The sequence below is a fragment of the Arachis hypogaea genome, chromosome 3 (genome assembly GCF_003086295.3).
Source record: "Arachis hypogaea cultivar Tifrunner chromosome 3, arahy.Tifrunner.gnm2.J5K5, whole genome shotgun sequence".
Lineage (NCBI taxonomy): Eukaryota > Viridiplantae > Streptophyta > Magnoliopsida > Fabales > Fabaceae > Arachis > Arachis hypogaea.
This window is the reverse complement of record NC_092038.1, coordinates 125172081-125193656: the sequence shown is the minus strand read 5'-3', so window position 1 is coordinate 125193656 and position 21576 is coordinate 125172081. Positions and strand designations below refer to the sequence as shown.

The window sequence follows — 21576 nt, the reverse complement described above, 5'->3', positions numbered from 1 at the left end:
AAATTGTCATTGTTGTCTGAGTTCTATTATTTGAAAGGTCAATTTTATGATGTCTATCAATTGTTGCTTAATTTTTGTCTAATTTACTTTTTATAACAAATTTTAAATTTTTAAAGATAATTTATTTTTATATCTTTTAAATTAAATATTAATTTTTAACACTTTTTTGTAAATAGATACCACTTTTTAAACACCATAACATTCACCTATTTAAAATTCGGTTACCTAATCGAATTTGATAAACGGCAGGTAAAAGTAATTACTTTTGATAACATCAATGGAGTTAAAAATACCAAAATGAAAAACAAACTTATATATGTTATGGTTTAACTTATTTTGATTTTTGTGATGCGTTTAATTGCATGATTCATCCAATGGCATCACTGTGGCTGTGATCACTTTATGGTGGGGGCAATTGGCCCAGTGGCGGAACCAGAAATTTTATAAGAGGGGGCCAATTAAATATAAAATATAACAAAAAATTAACAAAATATGATTTGTAGCATATATATCAAAAAAGTAATTATATTATATAAAAGTCAATGTTCAACTACATACTAAAACTTTATGGTCCAAACTTTATGTATGCTCTACGAATTTCATCTTGTTGATTGATAGGATAATTCCAAATTTGCGGACGCTTTCCGGGATCACGCATCAATGTATCAATATTAACTTGATCTATTTCAGTCCTTGCTATTTTGGAAGCAGGAGGTTGAATATCTTGCTCAACAAGTTGTGTCACAGGTTGTTCAATAATATTTTGAACATTACTCAAAGAATCTGAAGCTGAATTTTGTTCATCATATATTCTCTCTTTTCTCTTGAAAAATGAGTGAATTGTTTTCATCTTTGACATTTTTAACTTAACTTGAACTATCTAACAAAAAAAAAACAAAAATAATTGCATATATATTATTTTCTTAAAAAAAAATATTAAACCTATTGAGCAATAACAAATAATTTTAGAAACACAAATATATAATAACCAAAAATAAAGTTATTGATTTACCTGATTATTTTTTGTTCCAAGTCTCACAAAAAAATAATTCTATTGAGTTTTGTCCTCACTTCAATCTTTGAACACTGTCCATTATAAAAAAAATAAATTAATTATTTTAAATAAATAATGTAAATAATACTTGACATTGTCATTAACTTAAAAAAATTGAAATATACCTCTTTGAATCTTTGTTGTGCATTCAATGGTTAATATTTTGTTGTTCACTTCTCTTCAATGGTTTTTCTTCATATGTCTTATTTTGGTATGGAAAGAAAATTAAAATGAGAAGAGTAGAAGACCAAAAGTTTGGGAATCACTAAAAGAGAGAGAAAAGTGACGCTATGCCTATGATAGTTTGAAATAAATATTTGAAAAATGTACTAGGGTTACTTTAATTAATAGTATGGGCTTGGGCTAGTATAATAGAACCATTTTTATTAATTATTAGAATGAGCTATTTGTTAACAAGAACAACAATAATTCAAATATCCAATACATAGTGCAGTTTTTAGTTATTTTAATTTATAAAATTTTGTAACTTATATTTTTTTTAATATTATATATAAAAAAATTTAATATTATTAATTATTACTATTTACTATTTTTTTTAAAAAAATTTGGGGGGACCATGGCCACCTTAGGTCCCCCGTGGATCCGCCACTGATTGGGCCCTTACGGTTGAATAATAATGCATTTGAATAAGAAATTATTCATGAATCATGATGAGTGAATGTCACATGTTTATGTCCCTTGCAAACTGTTGTGGCTTGTGAGCTCTTATTATCTCAGAAATGCTATTGTAATCATAGTTCGTGTGATTAAAAATGTGCAACCGTATGATACTAATGCTCATGCTTCTCATTATTATTAATAACAAGCAAAATACAGTATAATAACTTAGAATAAATGAATAACCACTAAACTAATTTATATAATTTAGTAATTTAGAGTATTTATATATTTATAATAATATATATGTTTATAATTTTATGTTAAATTTTTAAAAAAAATTTATTTTTTTAATTTTAATTTGAATATAGTTTTTTATTTTATATTTTATTAATATGTATGAAATTTAGAAGGATTGAATTTTATATTTGTTTTGAAAAAATTTAATATTTCAACGGGTAGAGTAGAGTAGGATAGGATTTAAAATTTTAGAGTGCAAATAAGGTTAAAATTAAGAGTACGACAGAGTTTTAATGAAATTTTCAACCCCCAAGTAGAGTTAGGAGGTAGAGTTAGGATAGGGTCAGATTTTACCCTATCTTATCTATTGTCAGTCCTAAATAATTAGTATATATTGTTGTACACTTGTTTAAACACACGAGTGAATTATTCACTTGACTAATTAAAGTTGATTTTTTAAGACTATATTTAATTAAAGTCATAAATATGATATTTAAAATAAAAATATTAATATTTTTTGAGATTTATATGAAAATATATTCTAAATTTATTTTTATCTTAAATATCTCTTTATACTTCTATAAATAAATATATATTTATATATTTAAAATAATAAATTTTTAAATAAAATTTAAATTTATGACAAATTAGTATTGACTTGTCTTAAAAAATACTGTAGAAAATTAAACAAAAGAATTGTGTTGCCACTTGTGATTACATGTTGTGTTTATTATTGTATTTGTTTATTTATTCGATAATGTTAGAAGAACAAAAAAAAATTAAAATTTATTTTATTTAGTATTTATTAATTATCAAAATAATTAATAAATATTAAATAAGATAAATTAGGATTATTTTTAACTAATTTTTTTAATTATTTATTATAAGTAGAGTATATGCTCAAATTAGAGGAATTATATAGTTAACTTAAAAAATATTTAAGTTGACCATATTTATATAGATTGAGCCAAATAATCTTCTGGATACGGCCAAAATAATACTCCTTTTAGAATGCCAAACAAATACCAACTTTATCTACGCGTGATACGTACAACGGTACAAGATTATCTGATGACGATCATGTCTCAAGTATTATCATTATAATAATTAGGGAAAGATAAGTAGATAACTTAAATAATATAGTTTAAGTGCATGTTTGGGTGTCATTATTTTGTTAAAAAAAGATCTTTTTTCAATGAAAAAAAATCTTTTTTTATTTTTTAACGTGTTTGGCAAATTTCTAGTAGTAAAAGTAAAAGTACTAGTAAAATCAAAAAAAGATCTTTTTTGAGAAGCTGTAATTTACATCTTTTTTTAAAAGATCTTTTTTCCTTAAAAAAAAGATGTTTTTCATGTAATAAATAAACAAAAAGTACTTTTATATTGTTATACCCAAACATAATTGATAGATAAAAAGACTTTTTTACATGAGATATCCAAACATAAAATTACTTTTACTTCTCTATAAGATCTTTTAAAAAAAGATAACTCAAAAAAAGATCTTTTCTTAGAAGCTCACCCAAACAAGCCCTAAGTTTAACCGAAATTATTTGACAACCTACATGATGTAATAAGTTTTAATTTATGAAAACAGAATATTCATATTTAATTATCGGACAATTTCCTATAAATTACCTATAAAAACTCCTAAATATTATATCAAAGAATTCTGAAAATGATTATATCAACAAATTTATTAATCTTTTCGGAATATATTATAGAGTTTTGTTATTCTATATCTTAAAGATATTGATCAAACATATTATAAAAAAATGTTTTAATATTATTTATTATAAAAATAAATATTTTTATGTTTTTAATGCATTGAATGTATCAAAAATATTAAAAAAAATAAAATATGTTTAATCAATATCTTTAGACACATGATAGTAAAATCCTATATTATGTAAAACTCATCTTTAAAAAATGTTGCATTCGTTGTTAATAATTCAAATAAATTTTAATTTAACAATAACCTAAATTTAAAATAATAACCTATTAAATAAGATTATAAAAAATGAAAAGAATTTAAAAAATGTAAAAACTAAAAAGTGAAAATTGGGTGTCTATATAGACTTGAACTGCTTCCTTTTCTCTTTCTCTTTCTTTATTCTCTGCTCAAAAGAAGACATTGTTTTCCCTCATACCAAGTCATATCCATCTGTAAGTACTTCAAACGCTTGTTTTCCTTATTCTGCTTTTTGAGCTTTCTATATTCTCTTCTTAATTGGGTGATCGGGTGAAAAATGTGAAGACTTTACTTGAATTTGCGCTAGATTTCCTCCAGTCTATTGTCAATTCCCATAAGGATATGCCTTTTTCCTTTCTTGAGTCATCTACCTCTGAAATTAACATATGTTACATAACTCAGAAATTTTCATTATTATTTTGAAGTCTTAGATCTTTCATGTAATTGTGTGTGATGGCGATTGCAAACAAGCAATTTGTATGTCCATTTTCACAGTGATTATTGTTGTGTTTTTCATCTAAGACATTTTCCTCTCTGATTTTAGAAATGTGAGTGTTGTGTCTTGTACAAACAAACTATGGTCTTTATTCAATGATGATATAATATTGTTTTAGGGATGCCAGTTATTCCGAGCGCATGAAGCTTTAACAAGTTCTGGATATCTGAAAGAAATCAGCATGCGTTGGTTGGGTCTTTCTGTTGATGTGTTCCGTCAAGTTGTACGGTTGAATTTGTATTGTAAAGTTATTCTGTAAATCACCATTTCCATAATAGTCTATTATATTAGCTTTTTCCCTTGTTGCTTGGGCTACTGCCATGGAAGCTACCCAGTGTTTTATCTTTTCTTCTGATAAGTATAGAATTGGCTAAGATATAGGAAGCGGAGGCAGATTCCCTGTGTTGTATACTTGTATCTTTAGTGTGTCATTGTTACATATTGATCTCTAGTCTGGCCATCCCTGTTTTTTGTTTGGTGTCTTCGTTGCCATATTCTGTTTGGCATTTCTTTGGCGCACATAAAACATTCAGATTGACTGAGTAGTGTGGTAAGGGTCAAAAGAAGTTATGGTGTGCCAAGCAGCAAGCCAGACAAGATTTCGGGCATTGAAACATGAGAATGGCCTTGAAGGTGAATCAACAATTGTTGTTAGAGTTATAGCTTGCTTCCAACCGCTGCACTTTTGTCAGGTCAGTGAAAACATTGGTGATTGTATACATTTCCCCTGACTGTTCGTTTGAATCATTTCTATTATCTATACATGTGATTATAATCTAGTAGCTTTTTTGAAATTTTGAATCATCAATGCTGTTTTCTGATCCTTTGCAGGCTGAGTACTTCCGTCATTTGCTTAAGCCCGTCACGTAGATTTACTCAGATTTCATTTTCGTTAAGTTGGATTTTGTTGTTTTCCTTTTCTTTCCTTTTTCCCTAAGAGAAGCAGCAAGTCACTGGAGATCTAATCCGATATCTGGTGTACATAGCATTTCCGGGTATGTCTTTCCAAATGCACTTTATTCTCTAGTGTCAAATGCTTCTTGCATTTAGCATTGAGTGATGGATTCTCTTGTTCTTTTAGGTCGTTTGTTTCGTTGAATGGTTAAGGCTGATAGATGTTTGCCTCGCCCACAGCATGTGGCTTGGCGATATCCATATTTGAATTGCTTTGGCATGCTGGAAGACCCCAGCATACTTGGTATTCCAGCATGTTTAAATTCTACCACTCGCATCTTTCCTGCTGTCAATGCATTTCAAGGACCTGCAGCTCCTGCTATCCCGGGTCCAAAGACTGAGCCAACAGATGAGTTGAAACATTTCCTTCGGCATCCCATTGCAAAAACAGGTTTCAAAGAAGTGCATACTGGAGGGTCTTTGCAAAATGCAAATCCTGAATCTTTGCAGAGAAAATTCCTGATTTTTGACCGCTCTGGTAATAAGACACGAATGTTTTACGGTCCTGGCCTCCCTCATGTCCAGGGTCCAATTATTTCTGCTAGAGAATTTCCTCTAGCTTGTGATATAAATGAGAAGGGATGGACAAGTAGTATGCGTCAAAATGGTCTAGCCGATTGCAGTTTACCAAAAAAGTCTGATAATGATCATGTAGGTCATGAAGAAAGTGAAATGCATGAAGACACGGAGGAAATCAATGCATTGCTTTATTCTGATGATGATGACAGTGATTATAATGATTGTGATGATGACGAGGTAACAAGTACAGACCATTCCCCTTTGGTTACTAAAAGGACCTATGGTATGCAAGAACAATTTCAACACACAACTGAGGGGGTTGCTAGCTATGACTGGCCTAACAAAAGGCCGAAGTTAGTTGATTGTGGCTGCAATAGATCACCACAACCTGTGGACAGTTCCAGTTCGTTAAGACCAAATGAAAACCACGAGTGCATTAGTGATGCTGAATCACATAATTCTTTTGGCGCTGAGAAAGTAGGTAAATCAATGGCAGGTGATTTTCAGTTGAAAAAGGACCAGATTCGGGAATTATTGAGAGTTCTTGAGAACTTGATTCCTGGTGCAAAAGGAAAGCAGCCACTTTTTGTCATTGATCAAACTATTGAGTACTTGAAATCTTTGGCGTCCAAAACTCAACACTTGGAGTAAACTATAATTAGCTACTCACTGCCACCCAGGTTCAAGTTTTAGTATGTTGGTTGAAGTGGAAAGATGCATTTCTTTGAGCTCTTTTTTAACCTAGTATGCTTGCTTGTTTCTTTTCTTTTTGTTTCGGTGTACATATGTTTGGGAAATAAAGGTACTAATGCTAAAATAGATAGTACTACTCTCTTTACCACTGTAGTTGGAGCAAATTGCGCAATGGGGCTTCAATTTGTTGACCAAATGATTACAATATAGTAGCTTTTGTTGAAGGAGTAAAGGGTCACAGATTGAAGGGTATGGAGGCAGTAGTGGCAAGCTGTGCTGTAAATATGAGGACCCTCTCCTTTTTTTCCCTCAAGTGTTGCACCCGGTTGGTGATTGAATGCATGCGCATTGAGTAACTGGGGTCCCACACTCCACCCTCTTTTTTCAATTCTTGATTTCATGCTTTTGTCCTCTCTTTCATCTTTCAAAGTATGCATACATAACATGCTGCCATAAAACTCTTAAAGTACCATGAAAGTTCTCCTTGTGTTGGGGATAGTGCTTGAAGGGGAGAGAGCCCTCCTAGTGTTCATCATGAGTTTCTTGATGGGGCCCCTTTGTGTTTGGGTATAGCATTTGTGGTGAAGGGTTACTTTTGTTTTGAGGGAGGAATGATGATCAACAATTCTAGTTTATCGTACTTTGTGATTGATATAGGTCATTATGCTATTATGTACTATATAGCATGTGTCGGTTGTTTTGATTGTGTGAATAATTGTAATGTGAAAGATTATGGTAGTGGTGTATCATGTATGCAGGTTTATCTTGTCAGGTGTCTGATGTGCTTCATGCTTGTATATGTTGAATCTTGAATAATTTAATATTACTATCTATCTATGATCCCATTATCATGTTCCTTATCTTGTACATTTTGCATGTGCTCCTCAAATGATTGTAATACCTCAGACAAGATATTTTGATGACTGATATGGCTAGAATTTAAATAAAAAGTGTAAAAATGTTTTATGTATTCTATTGGTGTTTTATTATTTTAATAATCTATTATTTTGCATGAGAATATCATACAATTAATGCACCAAGTGGGAGTAAGCTCTAAGAATCGAAAGATGGATATTGGTAACTATAGAAGCTCTACTATGGAAGAATTGTACTCTTTGTATCATTAGGTCTTTGTGGTTTAGAAATCAACCAAATAAAGACGAATAAATGTGGTTAAAATGGTATCCTAAATATCACCTATTAGACATTGATTTTGAAATTTTTACTCAATCAAATTAGTTCTCCAAATTTTTTAACTCCATCAAATTCATCGCATTTAGTTTTTCATGAAAACTCTTATTTCTTTTCATGCATTTGTAGGTGTTTTCTTCTTAGGTTGCAGCAGTTTCAAATTCAAACTAAACAATTTTATGATTTATAATTTTTGAAACAATTTTTTGTTTTTTTGTTGTTTTTATTGGTTACTTCATTGGTTATATTTCTCTGTTTTTCACCATCACAATCACTGTAGAAGGAATTGAACAAACCTATATCTCTTTTTCTTATACTGTATTGGTCTTCTGTATTTTTTTCCTTTTTATTTAAATTTTCGTTTGATTCAAGTGTGGAGTTTTTAAAAAAGAAATCATTCAAGGAGGCTAGATATTGTCGTACATGAAGCCATGGGCAAGAGTGTAGGTTAGATCCAGAAGACATTGGGACTGTTGGAGATAGTAACAATGCATAAAAGATTCACCATTCATGGATTTCAAAACAAAACATTGTCTCCAAATAAGTGCATGGACAAGGACACCAGAATCAAATCGTTTAATAGGAACATGAGCACAAGTGAAAGTTAATTATTATCAAATCACAATATATTATTATTTGCATTCACTCTAATTGCCACCTTTGTTTACTATTGAAAGGATATAAAATTCATCACAAGTGGGTCTATGTTGTTCTACCGAATAAATAATAGAATAATGTATATAACTATATACCTACTTATGTAAGATTACAAAAGAAACATATAAATCATTTCTCAAATAGCAGTCTATTTGTTATCTGTCACTGTCTTTGGTTCCATTATTTAGTGCGTGGTTCATTGACTAATTGTGGGCTTGTCACATTATAACTGTGTCACTATTTTCATGCACGATGCCATGATTAATCTTGCAACATCTAATCATGTTTCTTCGTTTATATATATTCCGTACAGTTATAAGTTTAACATTATATTTAGTTTTCCGTACTAAAGTTAGCTACACTCCAAATTAAAATTAAGAATCATGTGTGAATTGTAATCTAATAATTCCAGTTAAGGAAATGGGCATTATAAATTAGCTCACGGGAATATAATTGTCAAATTCTTGCAACTCTAGAAACGGAAAATAATTTGCAGAATGAATAGTACAAGGGCGGCTTGATTGCTTCAGCACACCATAAAGTAGTGTCTGATTGCTTTAATTAAAGGTATACAGAATAAAACACATTATTCTAAAATAAATTGATATGTTGAATAGTCCCGTGGAGACGAAAATTTGCTGATTGCATAACGGACCAGAAAATCTTTGGACTGTTGTGTCAGTATCTAACAGTTCAAAAAGTTATGCACACGTGGAAATTAGTGCTCCTCTCATTTAGGTCCTAATTTTATTGGTCTAATAGAAGTTGAAAATTATGATGGTTGAGCTTGGCGTGTAAAATTACTGACATAATTAATCCATAATCACCAAACATATGATTGTAATGAATATGAGATTGTCATGAAATTGAGTTTCTCCACCTTCTAGTTGTCTTCCTGGTGTGTGGTTCTTCAGGAGTTGGAATCTGAGGTGCAATGTGATGATGATGATTATCTGTGATCTTGGTGAGTTTGCTGAGTTTCTTCCAGCCACTAGTCCATGGTGAAGTGTGCTTCTGCTTGAGCACGAGCTTATCAAATTGTTTCTGAAGATTCTCCATGTCATTCTGAAGCTCCAAATACTTGGTCTTGACAGTGTCAAGCTCAAACTTGAGTGTGTTAATGTCTTTCTTGGCTGCTGTCCACCCTTCTTGGAACGATTGCGGCGTCCCTTCCAGAAGTGTTTTCCGGTTGGTGAGCACAGGAGGCTGATACTGATGAGATTCAACACCAACACCTTCTTTCAAAGCAGTGTTGGCCAGTGCATTGCTTATCTTGACTTGCTCAGAGAACAGAACTTGGACTACTACTCTTAGTGGTAGCCTCTCATTTTGAGCAGCATGCATGCAAGCATCAATGGACAGTTTCTGGCAATCCATTACTCGGCACAGTCGCTTCCTTTCGTGCTCGCTAAGCGTCGGATGTGCCTGTTAAATTCAATTCATTAGAACATTGCATACTAGTTTAAGAATGAATTAATAAAAAGTTACCTTAAGATAAGAATCAACTGCCCTGTAAAGGCCATCATCAGATGTCCTAGCTGAGTCGGGCAAAGCTTCTGCAAGAACCTGAAACTTTGTGAGGGAAAGGTTCCTGTCTCTGGAAACTTCAGTGAGATAACTGTCAACAAGCCTTGCAACTCTTGCCTTTGCATTCATCTGCTTCTCCGAAAATGATTCCCTATTTGGACTAACACTCTCAGTCTGCTCCTGAACAAGAAAATGCTCCAACACCCTCTGAACAAGATCCACATCATACACAGTCTCACTTTTTTCATAACAAGGTATCAAAAGATCACCAAGTGTTGCTTGCTCAAATTGCATTCCCACCCTCTTCTCCAACTCATTCACCAATGCAGGTGCCACTTTCAACATGTTTGCCATCCTAAGAAGCCTCAGCAAGAAGCTGCATGTAACACTGTCCTTCTGTTGTGGAATTATGCTGATTAGGCTCTCAACTATCATCCTTTGATCTTTGGCTTGATGACTGGTAGTTGAAGTGTTCTCTTCTTTGGATGCAGCCACAATCATGTGAAGTCCTCCACCACTACTACTGCTACTATTACTGTTGCTGAAATTGCTTGATTCGTCTGCTGGCATTGCTGCTTCATTCATCATCAACCCTGGCAGCCATTTTGATGCATAGTGCATTATTCCAGCACCAATCAATTCAAACCTCATTCCTTTTACCTTGATTGCGGTCATCACTCTGACAAAGTGATCAATTCTAAGGATTGAAACATCTTCAAACCACCAATCAGGTGGAACAACTTGATTCTGGTTCCTGCTGGGGCTAGAATCCTTCATTTCAATCCATTTTGGGCTTGAACCTTTGGCTGCTCTTCCTGTGTATGACCACCTTATTCCTTTTGGATTGGCGCAGGCCTTCCACGCAATCGATTCGCTGCATCTTCGGACGATTTGAAGGTTCTCTGCCCATGGTGAGAGCTTCTCACAGCTTTTCAACACAAGTATGGAGTCTCTCCATGAAGATAAGACCACATAGCTTAGAAATGCTTCTGTTTTGAATATGAGATTGCCTTCTTCTAAATCCTCTGTCATTTCGAGATACTCCGCAGTGCATCTTAGGCCCGAGATGTTGCCTGCTGTTAAATCAACAGGGATTCCATAGCAGAATTTGGATGCAAGCTCAAAAGCCTCAGGTCCACCAGGGAGATCATCCATAACAATCTTGCTCAAGTCAGGGTCTCGCGAATCGTATAAGATTCTGTTCAGCTTTGCACTTCTAGATAGCAGAGGATACTTTCACAAAATAGGAGAACAGAATGAAAAGACCACACAATCCAATAGAACAATGAAACAAAACAAAATTAAGGTAGGTACCTTGTGCAAGTGGAAGTTAGTTTCAGCAACTTGAATTAAGAGGTCACTTGGAATATCGGCTGAAACATACCTTGATACAACAACACAGTAGATGAATAAACTCATAGCAACAGTTGAAGGCATTAGCATTATGAATTTGTATACATACCAAGAGCTTCCTCTTTGGTGAAACCCTTGAGTTTGGACTCCAAGTTTGGTTGAAGAGATGAGTCCTGCTGCTGAGTCTCCCTGGGATTCCCACATGGCTGAGAGGTTAGCTAGCTTGGATTGGATTGGATTGGATTGGATTGGATTGTTGTCCTTAGAAAAGTGGGTTTAAGAGAAGAATGGAAGGGGCACAGAAACAAAGTTCATGGAAAGTGGGAGGAAACCACATGGGATGCTTGGACTTATCTCAAAAACTTGTCGGTTTCTTCTCACACACTCAAATCACTCAGGAGTGTCTTGTGTTGTGAGGTTGTTCTGTTTCGTTTCTTGTTCATTTCAGCTTTCAATACTCAGTGTTCATGTGTTGTACTAGTCTACTAAGGTAGCTTCATTTTCTCACCCATGTATGTCTCTTCCTTTTCACCTTATTCTTTATTTTTGTGTTTTTGTGTGTGTGTCGAAACAATCAACGAAGCATTTCTTTTGGTGATTCTAAACTCCAATATATACATGCAAATCACCATTACCAACTATATAAGAGTGATTACACACGGATAAAAAATGTGTGAAAACGTCAACAAAAGGAAACATCCAACCTTGTCATTTTGGGATAACAAAACCGTTCTGTTTTTGTGGTTGTCATATCAAACCAAAGGTTAAAAAAATTAAATTCAATTCAATTGCAACGTGTCTTTCTGTTATTGAATTCTTTTCCGTTTCACTTTGTCCCCTTAACATCCTGATTTATCTTTACTTTTTATTAAACTAGTGTATGTCCAATAAATATTTATTTTATCATATTCACATATTATTACATATTTATACCTTTTAGAAAAATAACATCAAAGTAAATAAATTACTAACGAAATGTGTTTATATTTAACACTAAAATGTTAATATATACCTGAAATATTGTAACTCAATACGTGAAATTAAGACTGAATATCAAGAATAGTAACATATGAATGCAATCGCTATTCTTATCCATTTCATTAAATATAATGAGGAGATGAGAACAAACAAAAAGGTGGATGTGCAATTGATTGAAGTGTATTATCTTGTGTTATGAACCATATATTTTAATTTGTGGGCTAATGGCGTTGAATGCCGGCCAAAAAAGGGATATATTGAACTTTCCTTTGGTCAAATCCCCATCTAATGATGGTTTATTTTGGGTCCCATGATGTCTATATTGCTTTCCTTGATATAAAAAGAAAATTAATGGAGTGATCTAATTTGAAATAATTAAACCCCACATATATACAGCACTATCAAATCGAAAATAATGTCAAAAAGACCTTAGATTCAATTTGATGGACGACGATAAGCTTATGGTCACGCACCATACATATGGGTCCTGTACAAGTTATTGCCATAGTACGTGTGATTGTTACTAGTAAAATTCATTATTTTTTGGCTTACATACTCTAATTTTTAGTAAGATGATTCATAGATAAATACAATAATGATGTTAGGAAAGAGTGTAGTATTTCTTACTGAAAAAAAGAAACAATTATTTTAGCAAGTGCACATAAAAAATTATTGGGCATGGTAATTGGTATATATATATATATATATATATATATATATATATATATATATATATATATATATATATATATATATCATACAATACGTAAATTATGCATTGTATGCATTGCATGGGCTTGAAATTATTGTCATGTGTGAGGAAGGCAATAAGCTCGACCACGAAGGAGGATATTTAAATTGAATAAGAAAATGACTAAGAAAGTATATATATATATATATATATATATATATATATATATATATATATTGTTCGTTATCTGATAATCTTGGATCGACGGATCGGGTGGTGATGAGTAGGAAAACAGGCGAGATCCTGAGCTGACGTGGAGCAAGGATAGAGATGTGAGTTGGAGACGCCGGAGGTAGTGTGAAGCATGGGGGTGGTAGGGGTGGCAAGCGGGGAAGTCCGTCCCACCACGCCAGAAGCCCGCCCTTAGGCGGGCTGGTCCGTCCCGTCCCGCCTAGTGAGGCGGTCCCAGAATCCCAGCCTGCTCCGCCTAACGGCGGGCTGGCGGGCCAAGCCCGCCAAATATCCTCTTTTTTTTTTATTTTTAAATATTAAATAATATATATAAAGACATGAAAAAAAATCTCTTTTATTTTTTACTTTTAACTATTATAATTTCTAAAAGTATAAACAAATTATAATTTTTATATTCACAAACAATAAAGTCTTTGTAATTATAAATATCTAATAAACATAATTATAAACTAAGTTTTCATCCAAAACATAATTATAAATATTGTTCCCAAAGCAAAATAAACATAATCCAAAACATAATTATAAATATTGTCTCTAAAACAAAATAAACATAATCCAAAACACTCAATTTTCATCTTCATTCTCTTGTAAGTTGGGTTGGAAGAAGTTGGATTTTGGTAAAAAATATTGTAAAAATGCCCCCTTACTAAAAAATACTAAGCCCGGCGGGGAAGCCCGTCTCGCCCCGCCAAAGCCCGCCAAAGCCCGTGGTTTAAGCGGTGCGGGTTAAGCGGGCTTTTGCTATTTGGCGGTCCAAATTTTTCAGTCCAGCTCGCCTTTTTTGGCGGGTTACGCGGGCCGGCCCGGCGGGTTCAGGCCCGTTTGCCACCCCTAGGGGATGGCCACCTGCAAGGACACTACGATGTGGAAGCTAAATTGGGTAAGAATGTTACGTATTTTGGGAGGAGAGCTGACCTCTTCCTTTTCATACTGTGTGAGGCAAGTCTTGAGAATGACCTAGCTCACTGTCCAAGAAACTTCCATGAGCTGTCGTAATCCACGTGGAAAGAACAGGTCGTTCTGGACCCGGGTCGAGGTTTCAGATCATTATTCGAAGGTATCGGTCCGATCAGTGTCCTGAGCCGTATGGATGATAAGTCGAGTATGTCCTGGGTCGGACGTTCTAGGACCCGACCCGTCGGACTCTCTTTAGTGAGGAGTGCCTTGAACCTGGATCAGAGATAGTGTCCCGACCCGCCGGCTAGTGAACTGGACTCGGCGGTCCACAACATATATATATATATATATATATATATATATATATATATATATATATATATATATATATTATGGTTGGGTTGCTTTCAAACAATCATGAAGATAAATAGTATTAGCATTTTTATAGGAAAAAGGAATTACAAGTGTGGTGTGGGTTGTGGCACGTAGGGTCGAAGGTGAAGGCTTCTCCCCACATGCCTCTGCCAATTAAGTGCCAAGCACAATATCATGGTAAACATGCATGCATGCATGTATGAGTAGGTCATCATGGCCCATCCCAAACAATTATCCATTTTCTACAACCTGTAAAGTTTTATTATTTGGCTCCCTCATCCATTTACTAGCTACTATTATTTAGCTTTTGTATACTCTCAAAGATTCTATCAAAGCCATTATTATTATTATTATTATTATTATTATTATTATTATTATTATTATTATTATTATTATTATTATTATTATATCTAGAATTTAATTTACGAAAAATGTTAGCAATTAGGATTTATTATTTTTGTCATTACTAAACTAAAAAATTGAGTTATTGATTATATAATAACTAAAAACAATAATTTTTGATGGCTCCTGATATCTTTTTTTTAATTACTACAATTTTTTTAAATTTTAAGTCATGTGAAAAATAATAATTGGAATGTGAATACGCAGTATATTAAATAATTTAATTAGTTAAGTATATAAAATTATTCAATAATTTTTAATTATTATTTTTATATAAAAATATCTTTATGTAAAAGTAATGATGGGTGAAGGCTTATAGCTATAGGTTACTGAGTTGGAATGGAATATGTGATGTTGAGTAGTGGTCCCAAAGGTTGAGCTATTTCTGCAAGAACCATAAAATTGTGGTGAGTTGGGCGGCTTTAATTTATGCACTTGTGCAGTAGTAATGACAAGTTTCAAAAGCAGGTAGTTGCTTTATTTGGAGCTAATTTCAACTCTGCCATAATAATGTGGGATCTGTAAAGCTTTGTAGATGCCAGGATCCTATTGCAATTGTAGGCAATTGTTTGCATCATCCCTTAAAAAAAAGTACCATATATATAGAGTGATAGATGAAGTATTTAGTATTTATTTAGTAAACAAGAAGAACGAACAGAAGTAGTAGTTGGTGGTGGTAAGATGGTGGTGTTGATGATTGAAGCTTGATGAATCTTTCTTGTTCTGATATCAGCCAAAACACGTCTAGACCAGTGTGCAAAATGTTTGTGATCATATCCAATTCTAGCATTCTTGAAAAAAGGCATGCATCTTGAATCATGCTCAGGGTAAGGACAGTGATCTCCAATGGTGTCCCTCCAACTTCCCTCATGCTTCATCCCTGACCAGCTTGCTATCCACTGGTAAACGTATTGCCCTACACCTGCTAGTTTCAGCCACCCTTTTGGGAAGAATTCCATCACACTGCTGTTTCTTTCCATCAGGAACATGTTCGTTAGTTGAGCTCCATGTGGGGATATCAACATATCTGTCATACTCATCAATTTCACCTGCATTATCATACATACAAATACTTAATCAAGTACTGATGAAGATCTATCATTATTGACATTAATAAACTACATATATACCTGCTCACAAAAGGTAAGATTATTGGAATAAGCAATCCTAAAACGGCAACCTTCCACCTTATCACACTCTTTCTTAAAGATTTCAGCCACAACAGAATCATTCTTAAAAGATCTTGGTCCTGTCCTCAAAAACAATGTCATTCCAATATCATTGAGTTCAACACTTGTTCTATCATTGAGGCTGCTCATGTTACAATAAATCCTAGCCTTACACCTCATCAAATCATAAACCTCCATTCTCCTCTCCCTTGACATGCCACCCTCATTGTGCCTCATAACCACAGCCTCCTCAAAACAAACAGGCCCAGTCCCAGGCCCATCAAATCTTTCAATCTTTTGAGTCCCATCAAATGTAGCCTCCATCATGGTCCCTACCCATAGGCCCATGTTGACCCTTAACTCACCCCTATGATACAAAACCCACCTTGATGGAAATCTTGAACAATTATTCATCTTGTGCCAAGCCACAAATGGGAGCATAGCAGTTAAACCATGCCACAAGTTATCATAGTTGTAATGATTATATGACACAAAGGTTAAACCTTTCATGAACGTGGTGTTGTAAGGCAAAGCTTCAGGCCATGCCAGAGCATAGTAGTTCCAGGAACCATCATGGGTGTCACGTCCTTTCAGGCATAGAACCCTACCATGTGATGATTCTGATGGGAACTTTTGGTATTGGACTTCACCTTCTTGGTGAGTATCATACATGGAGCTCATGAACCATGTGTGGCCTACAAGTGCTGCATTGGAGAAACGAAGATCCTTGAGTGGAAGAAACGTGACTGAAGTACGAAGCTTGTGGACCATAGATTTGATGGTGGTTGTGGAGGAAGTGGTGTTGAAGATGGAATAACTTTGCAACTGGTGCATTACACTCCATGATAATGGTGGTGGTGGAGTTTGAAGGGAGTAGAAGGGTGTGTGGAGGAGAAAGAAGAGGGTGATAATGGTGAAGAGGATGAAGATGGAGAGAATATAAGACTGTAGCCAACGATGTCTATTATTATGTTTTTGGGAACTGCTGCATATATCTAAACGTGGTTTGCTAATAGCCATGGTGGTAATAACACTAATATCCCTATGAAATGATGAAGAATACAATGGATCCTATCTTATTAGTTAATGAGCGGTTTTAATTTATGAAGCTGAAAGGTGTCTTTGACGACTTCTTCATAAAAAAGCGTAGATCTTAAGATCTTAAAGTAGCTGCTTTGGTACACAGAAAAAGGCGAGAACAGAGCAGAAAAGATAATACGTTTTCATATGATTGATTGCTGAGCAAGTTAAGTGCAACTTTGCCTCAAGATACTGCACGTTATACGGAACAATTCGAGATTAATGTGGTTTGGTTCATTAAACTAATGTGGCTCCAATTTGAGGTTGCATTTATAGCATGCAGATGACATTCATAAATCATAGAAATACACACAACTCATAAATCATAGTGTATGATGTGATACTACTTGCTTTTGCTCATGTTATATGGCCTATTTTACATTCTTTTAACTTGAGCCAAAAATACTTACTTTTAGGTAGTAATTTATTAAAGTTTAGATTTTAACTTGGTTTAACACAGACTTCCCATAAAGATGGTTAGTTCGCTGAAGTTCCATATAATCTTTGTGTTTCATCCCAACATATGCTGCTGGATTGGTTTGATTGTCTGTAAGCTCTGAAGCTGGCTCCACCACTGTGTCCAAGGATGGTGCAATCACTGTTGCCAGCGAAATTCTCGTGGCTTTGTTGCTCACCACTGCTCGATGCACCACACTTTTATACTTTCCATTGCTCAAAATCTATTATAACAACACACAAAGAATCTTCAGAGATTACTAGCATTATATCAAGATATTAACAGATACGTTAACTTTTTTTGAGTTTAATTTTGATGATATACCAATCTTATTGATGTGTCTGTTATTCTTAGATACAAAACAAGTAGGGTTGTGTTGTGTTGGTACCTCAAGGTGATCAGACACAAGGACCAAGAAGCGATTTGGAGCAGAACTAACATTGATCCACTTCTTGTTGTGAAGAACTTGAAGGCCACAAACTCCATTCTGAATGAGGAGGTTCAATAAGCCATGATCAGAATGTGGGGGCATTCCCATTGCAAGATCTGGCTGAGGACAAGGTGAGTAAAGATTTGCTGCTATGATTTGCAAACCATGATCAAGGTTCATTGTTCTATCTATGTAATCTGCTTCCAATCCCAAGCTTTCTGATATTCCTTTGAGTAGCTCTCTTCCCAGTTCCCTGGTTTTTCGGCAGTACTCTTCACACGTGTCCCTTCAATAATACAACACATGTTTCAGAGTGTTTAGAGTTTACAAGAAAAAGTAAAGAATGAGGTAAAAGCTCACCTGAAAGCAGGTGGTTTGTCTGGTGAGTGAAATTCAGGGTGCACTATGATTTTAATGAAATCTCTCCAGAACTTGACTCTGTCCATTGAAGCGTTGAAGCTGGTACCATACCTTATTGGATCCGTCACATTCTTGTTACCTGCATACTCTTGCTTGTCTTCCTCTTTAAGATTAAAGAAAGCAAAGACTTGATCCACCATTTTCTCCATGAGGCTCTTTGGCACGGAGTGATTGATCACCATGAAGAAACCCCACTCCTCACAAGCTCTGCCTAAGTCATGGATGGTCTTGGCTCTCTGATCAGGTGTGCCAATGAACAATAAGGAGTAGTCTATGACAGGGATTGGATCATCATCATCAGGGTCAGTTACTAATTCATCATCTGGGTTGGTGGCAAATGTGTATGAGGATGGGACTGAGGTGAGTTCAGGTGATTCAGCTAGTGTTTTCACGCTTCTGAATATGATGCTGTTCTTGGTGGATTCTTGGTTTTGGTTAGCATCAGGAGTGGTTGAAGCCATTGAAGACTTGGGAAGTAGTAGAGAAAGTGATGATTAACACCAAAAAGAGAAAATGAAGTTATGTATATCATCTCTATAAGCTCTTTCTTCCAGTTTTGTATTTTTTCTACTACTATTCGGTCAATAGGTTGTGTCTGACAGGTGTCAATACTGAATACAGCCACCATAATTGAATTGACTTGCACAGTTGAGCAGATAAGAATGAAAACTTAACAAAGAATATTCAGTGAAATAATAAAAGCTGATGTAAGACTGACTAAATTAACCGAGACTTTATTCATGACATTATACAAACCATCATATATCTTAGTTTACAAATAACAGAAGTAATTATGTCTAAGATTCTTGAGTAATTTATTTGACACTTAGAAATTGAGTTGAAGAAATTGACCAAAACATCTGAGGCGGCAATGTTCCACAAAATAAAACCAAGCTCTCCTCCAGTGAGGATTGATCCAAAGTATCATCACTAAAATTATTATGACCATGACATAGGACACAGAAAAAGTCCAACAGAAGGAAGTGAAATCCATTGCAGAATCATTTTCCTCAATGCCATTCAAGGGAACTGGAGGTATAAGAGGTGGTGGTGTTGTGTTACCTCTGTTACTTTTAATCCACGAAAGATTCGGATTCCCTTTGTTACTTGTTGTGAGATAAATCTAAATAACCAAGGTTAACAAGCTGGCACAGTTCTTTTATCATTCCAGCTTCAAAGTTGTTCCCGGATAAACTTAAGATGGACAACCCAAGTTTGCCAATCCAACTTGGAAGGGTAAGTGATTATTGGTCATGGGTGTAGAAAATATTTGACCCTGCAAGTTGTTATTTCATAAGCAGAGAGGCCATAACGAGGTGCATCTGAGAAGAATTCGCATTGGTACTTCTCCTGAAAAATTGTCGGAGGTCAGGTCCAAATTAGCAAGTTTGACATCTCTCCTATTGATGCAGGGATATGACCATTGAACGAGTTGCTTGAGAAATTAAAATATGTTAAATTTGGGAGGATGAATGCAATGCTGTTGGGGAGTTCACCTTGGATATGGTTGCTTGATAGGTCTTGTTGGATTTTTTCTCTCTTTGTGAGGTCCAAGCCCAATATCTTGGGGGTGTATTCTTGCACCTTAGTGTCACAACCTTAATTCAGATTTTTGAGGTCTTTTGAGAGGTAGAGAGTATAGCCACTAAGTGAGAGAAAAGAGGAAAAAATAGAATTTTTATTTTTGTCCAAAGAAGTAAATTTCAAATGGCAGTTTCTCAGTTGTTCACTGTTGAATTGGCGTAAAATTTAAACTGCATGTTTCTATCATCTTATTCTTCATTCTGGTCGGTGGAAATGTTGATTGGAGATTTGCTGTGGGAGAAATTGACTTTGCAAGAGAGAAATTAGGTTTTCTGTTTTTACACAGAGCAGCAATCTTTGAACGACAGTTTCTCATTCTTTCACCGTTGGATCGATGTGAAATTTGGACTGTAGATTTCTCACATCTTGTTCTTCATTCTGAACGGTGGAGATTTTAATTGGAGGTCTGCAGAAGGAGAAATTGGCTTCGATAGTAGCTCTATTTTTTTGGGTATATTTCATCTTCTTGCTTCTTATTTGTGAGCTTTGGTGCTTTGATGTTTTGGCTGGTTATATGCATGTTTTTGTGCTTTGTTTGAGACTCTCTTGTACCTCATTTGATTATAGTGGAACTATTTCATTGGTCTGGACGACCCGTGATTTTTACCTCTCACATTGAGGGGGTTTTCCACGTTAAAATCTTGGTGTATTATTGTTATTGCTTTACTTGCTATATTTGCTTATTATAGTTGCTGCCATATTGTGTTGTGAGTGCTTTCATATTGTTCTTGTGTTGGACATTTGTATCGTTTCCGCTGCTAGGCTCTTTCATACTGGTATCAGAGCTTGTTGGTATTTTTCTGGACTTGTGATTCTGTGAACAATGGAAGCTAATACTAATACTAGTAGGATGATCACTCTTAATGGTCCTAATTATGATTTGTGGAAGTCAAAGATGGAAGATTTGCTTTATGTCAAAAAATTTCATCAACCAGTTTTTGGTATAGAGAAGCCTAATGATAAATTTGATGATGATTGGACTTTGTTGCATAGACAAGTCTGTGGATATATTAGGCAGTGGGTTGACGATAATGTGTTGAACCATATTATTGGAGAGACACATGCTTGGACTCTTTGGATTAAGCTTGAACAGTTGTATGCTCGAAAAACTGGGAATAACAAGATTTTTTGATCAAGCAGTTGTTGGCTTTGAAATATATAGATGGGACATCAATGACAGATCACTTGAATGATTTCCAAGAAATTATGAATCAGTTATCTTTCATGGGTATCAAGTTTGATGAAGAGGTTCAAGGATTGTTACTTCTTGGCTCCTTACCAGACTCGTGGGAAATTTTCAAAATGTCATTGTCTAATTCTACTCCTGATGGTGTAATCTCTATGGATCTTGCCAAGAGTAGTGTTTTGAATGAAGAGATGAGAAGAAAGTCACAAGGTACATCAACTACACATTCAGATGTTCTTGTTTTTGAGTCTAGGGGGAGAAACAAAAGTCGAGGTCCTAATGGTAGAGATCAAAGTAGAAGCAAGTCTCGAGAAAAGTATAAGAATATTGAGTGTCATCATTGTGGTCAAAAGGGACATGTGAAGAAATTTTGTTGGAACCTAA

General features: G+C 34.5%; 4 protein-coding genes and 1 long non-coding RNA gene across 6 annotated transcripts; 1 reads left to right on the top strand and 4 right to left on the bottom strand.

The window, feature by feature from the left end:
• Positions 1–472: 472 nt before the first annotated feature.
• LOC140182765 (uncharacterized) lies at positions 473–1601 on the bottom strand. The gene is made up of 2 exons (XR_011878875.1): positions 1180–1601; positions 473–1086 (listed from the first exon to the last, which is right to left on the bottom strand). It is a non-coding gene; the product is annotated as an uncharacterized lncRNA (long non-coding RNA).
• A 2357-nt stretch (positions 1602–3958) lies between these two features.
• On the top strand, positions 3959–7388 carry LOC112791298 (transcription factor bHLH143). Of its 2 annotated transcripts, none has more exons than XM_025834076.3 (4): positions 3959–4075; positions 4496–5069; positions 5209–5372; positions 5459–7388. In XM_025834076.3, exon 4 carries the CDS (start codon positions 5476–5478, stop codon positions 6499–6501), a length of 1026 nt encoding a protein of 341 aa, XP_025689861.1. In that variant the 5' UTR covers positions 3959–4075; positions 4496–5069; positions 5209–5372; positions 5459–5475; the 3' UTR covers positions 6502–7388. The 2 variants fall into 2 exon arrangements, with proteins under 2 accessions (XP_025689861.1, XP_025689862.1); XM_025834077.3 differs by having other exon boundaries at positions 3971–4075; positions 4505–5069.
• A 1437-nt stretch (positions 7389–8825) lies between these two features.
• LOC112791297 (root phototropism protein 3) lies at positions 8826–11991 on the bottom strand. The gene is made up of 4 exons (XM_025834075.3): positions 11381–11991; positions 11233–11302; positions 9880–11151; positions 8826–9816 (listed from the first exon to the last, which is right to left on the bottom strand). The coding sequence occupies exons 1-4, from the start codon at positions 11473–11475 to the stop codon at positions 9250–9252; spliced, it is 2004 nt and encodes a 667-aa protein (XP_025689860.1). The 5' UTR covers positions 11476–11991; the 3' UTR covers positions 8826–9249.
• Positions 11992–15434: 3443 nt separating this feature from the next.
• On the bottom strand, positions 15435–17244 carry LOC112791295 (uncharacterized). Its single transcript, XM_025834073.3, has 2 exons — positions 15997–17244; positions 15435–15915 (listed from the first exon to the last, which is right to left on the bottom strand). Exons 1-2 carry the CDS (start codon positions 17053–17055, stop codon positions 15490–15492), a joined length of 1485 nt encoding a protein of 494 aa, XP_025689858.1. The 5' UTR covers positions 17056–17244; the 3' UTR covers positions 15435–15489.
• Positions 17245–17363: 119 nt separating this feature from the next.
• On the bottom strand, positions 17364–21529 carry LOC112791296 (2-oxoglutarate-dependent dioxygenase 19). Its single transcript, XM_025834074.3, has 3 exons — positions 18363–21529; positions 17961–18288; positions 17364–17795 (listed from the first exon to the last, which is right to left on the bottom strand). Exons 1-3 carry the CDS (start codon positions 18881–18883, stop codon positions 17550–17552), a joined length of 1095 nt encoding a protein of 364 aa, XP_025689859.1. The 5' UTR covers positions 18884–21529; the 3' UTR covers positions 17364–17549.
• Between the last annotated feature and the right edge of the window lie 47 nt (positions 21530–21576).

Excerpts from the sequence above, each read along its gene's own strand:
- LOC112791298 (XM_025834076.3), top strand. The coding sequence starts at position 5,476 with ATGGTTAAGGCTGATAGATGTTTGCCTCGCCCACAGCATGTGGCTTGG.
- LOC112791297 (XM_025834075.3), bottom strand. The coding sequence starts at position 11,475 with ATGTGGGAATCCCAGGGAGACTCAGCAGCAGGACTCATCTCTTCAACC. Across the intron at positions 11,303-11,380 it reads CACCAAAGAGGAAGCTCTTG|GTATGTTTCAGCCGATATTC; the intron begins GTATGTATACAA and ends TGTTGTATCAAG. Across the intron at positions 9,817-9,879 it reads CAGTTGATTCTTATCTTAAG|GCACATCCGACGCTTAGCGA; the intron begins GTAACTTTTTAT and ends TGAATTTAACAG.
- LOC112791295 (XM_025834073.3), bottom strand. The coding sequence starts at position 17,055 with ATGGCTATTAGCAAACCACGTTTAGATATATGCAGCAGTTCCCAAAAA. Across the intron at positions 15,916-15,996 it reads ATCTTACCTTTTGTGAGCAG|GTGAAATTGATGAGTATGAC; the intron begins GTATATATGTAG and ends ATGATAATGCAG.
- LOC112791296 (XM_025834074.3), bottom strand. The coding sequence starts at position 18,883 with ATGGCTTCAACCACTCCTGATGCTAACCAAAACCAAGAATCCACCAAG. Across the intron at positions 18,289-18,362 it reads GACAAACCACCTGCTTTCAG|GGACACGTGTGAAGAGTACT; the intron begins GTGAGCTTTTAC and ends GTATTATTGAAG. Across the intron at positions 17,796-17,960 it reads TTGTGTCTGATCACCTTGAG|ATTTTGAGCAATGGAAAGTA; the intron begins GTACCAACACAA and ends TTGTTATAATAG.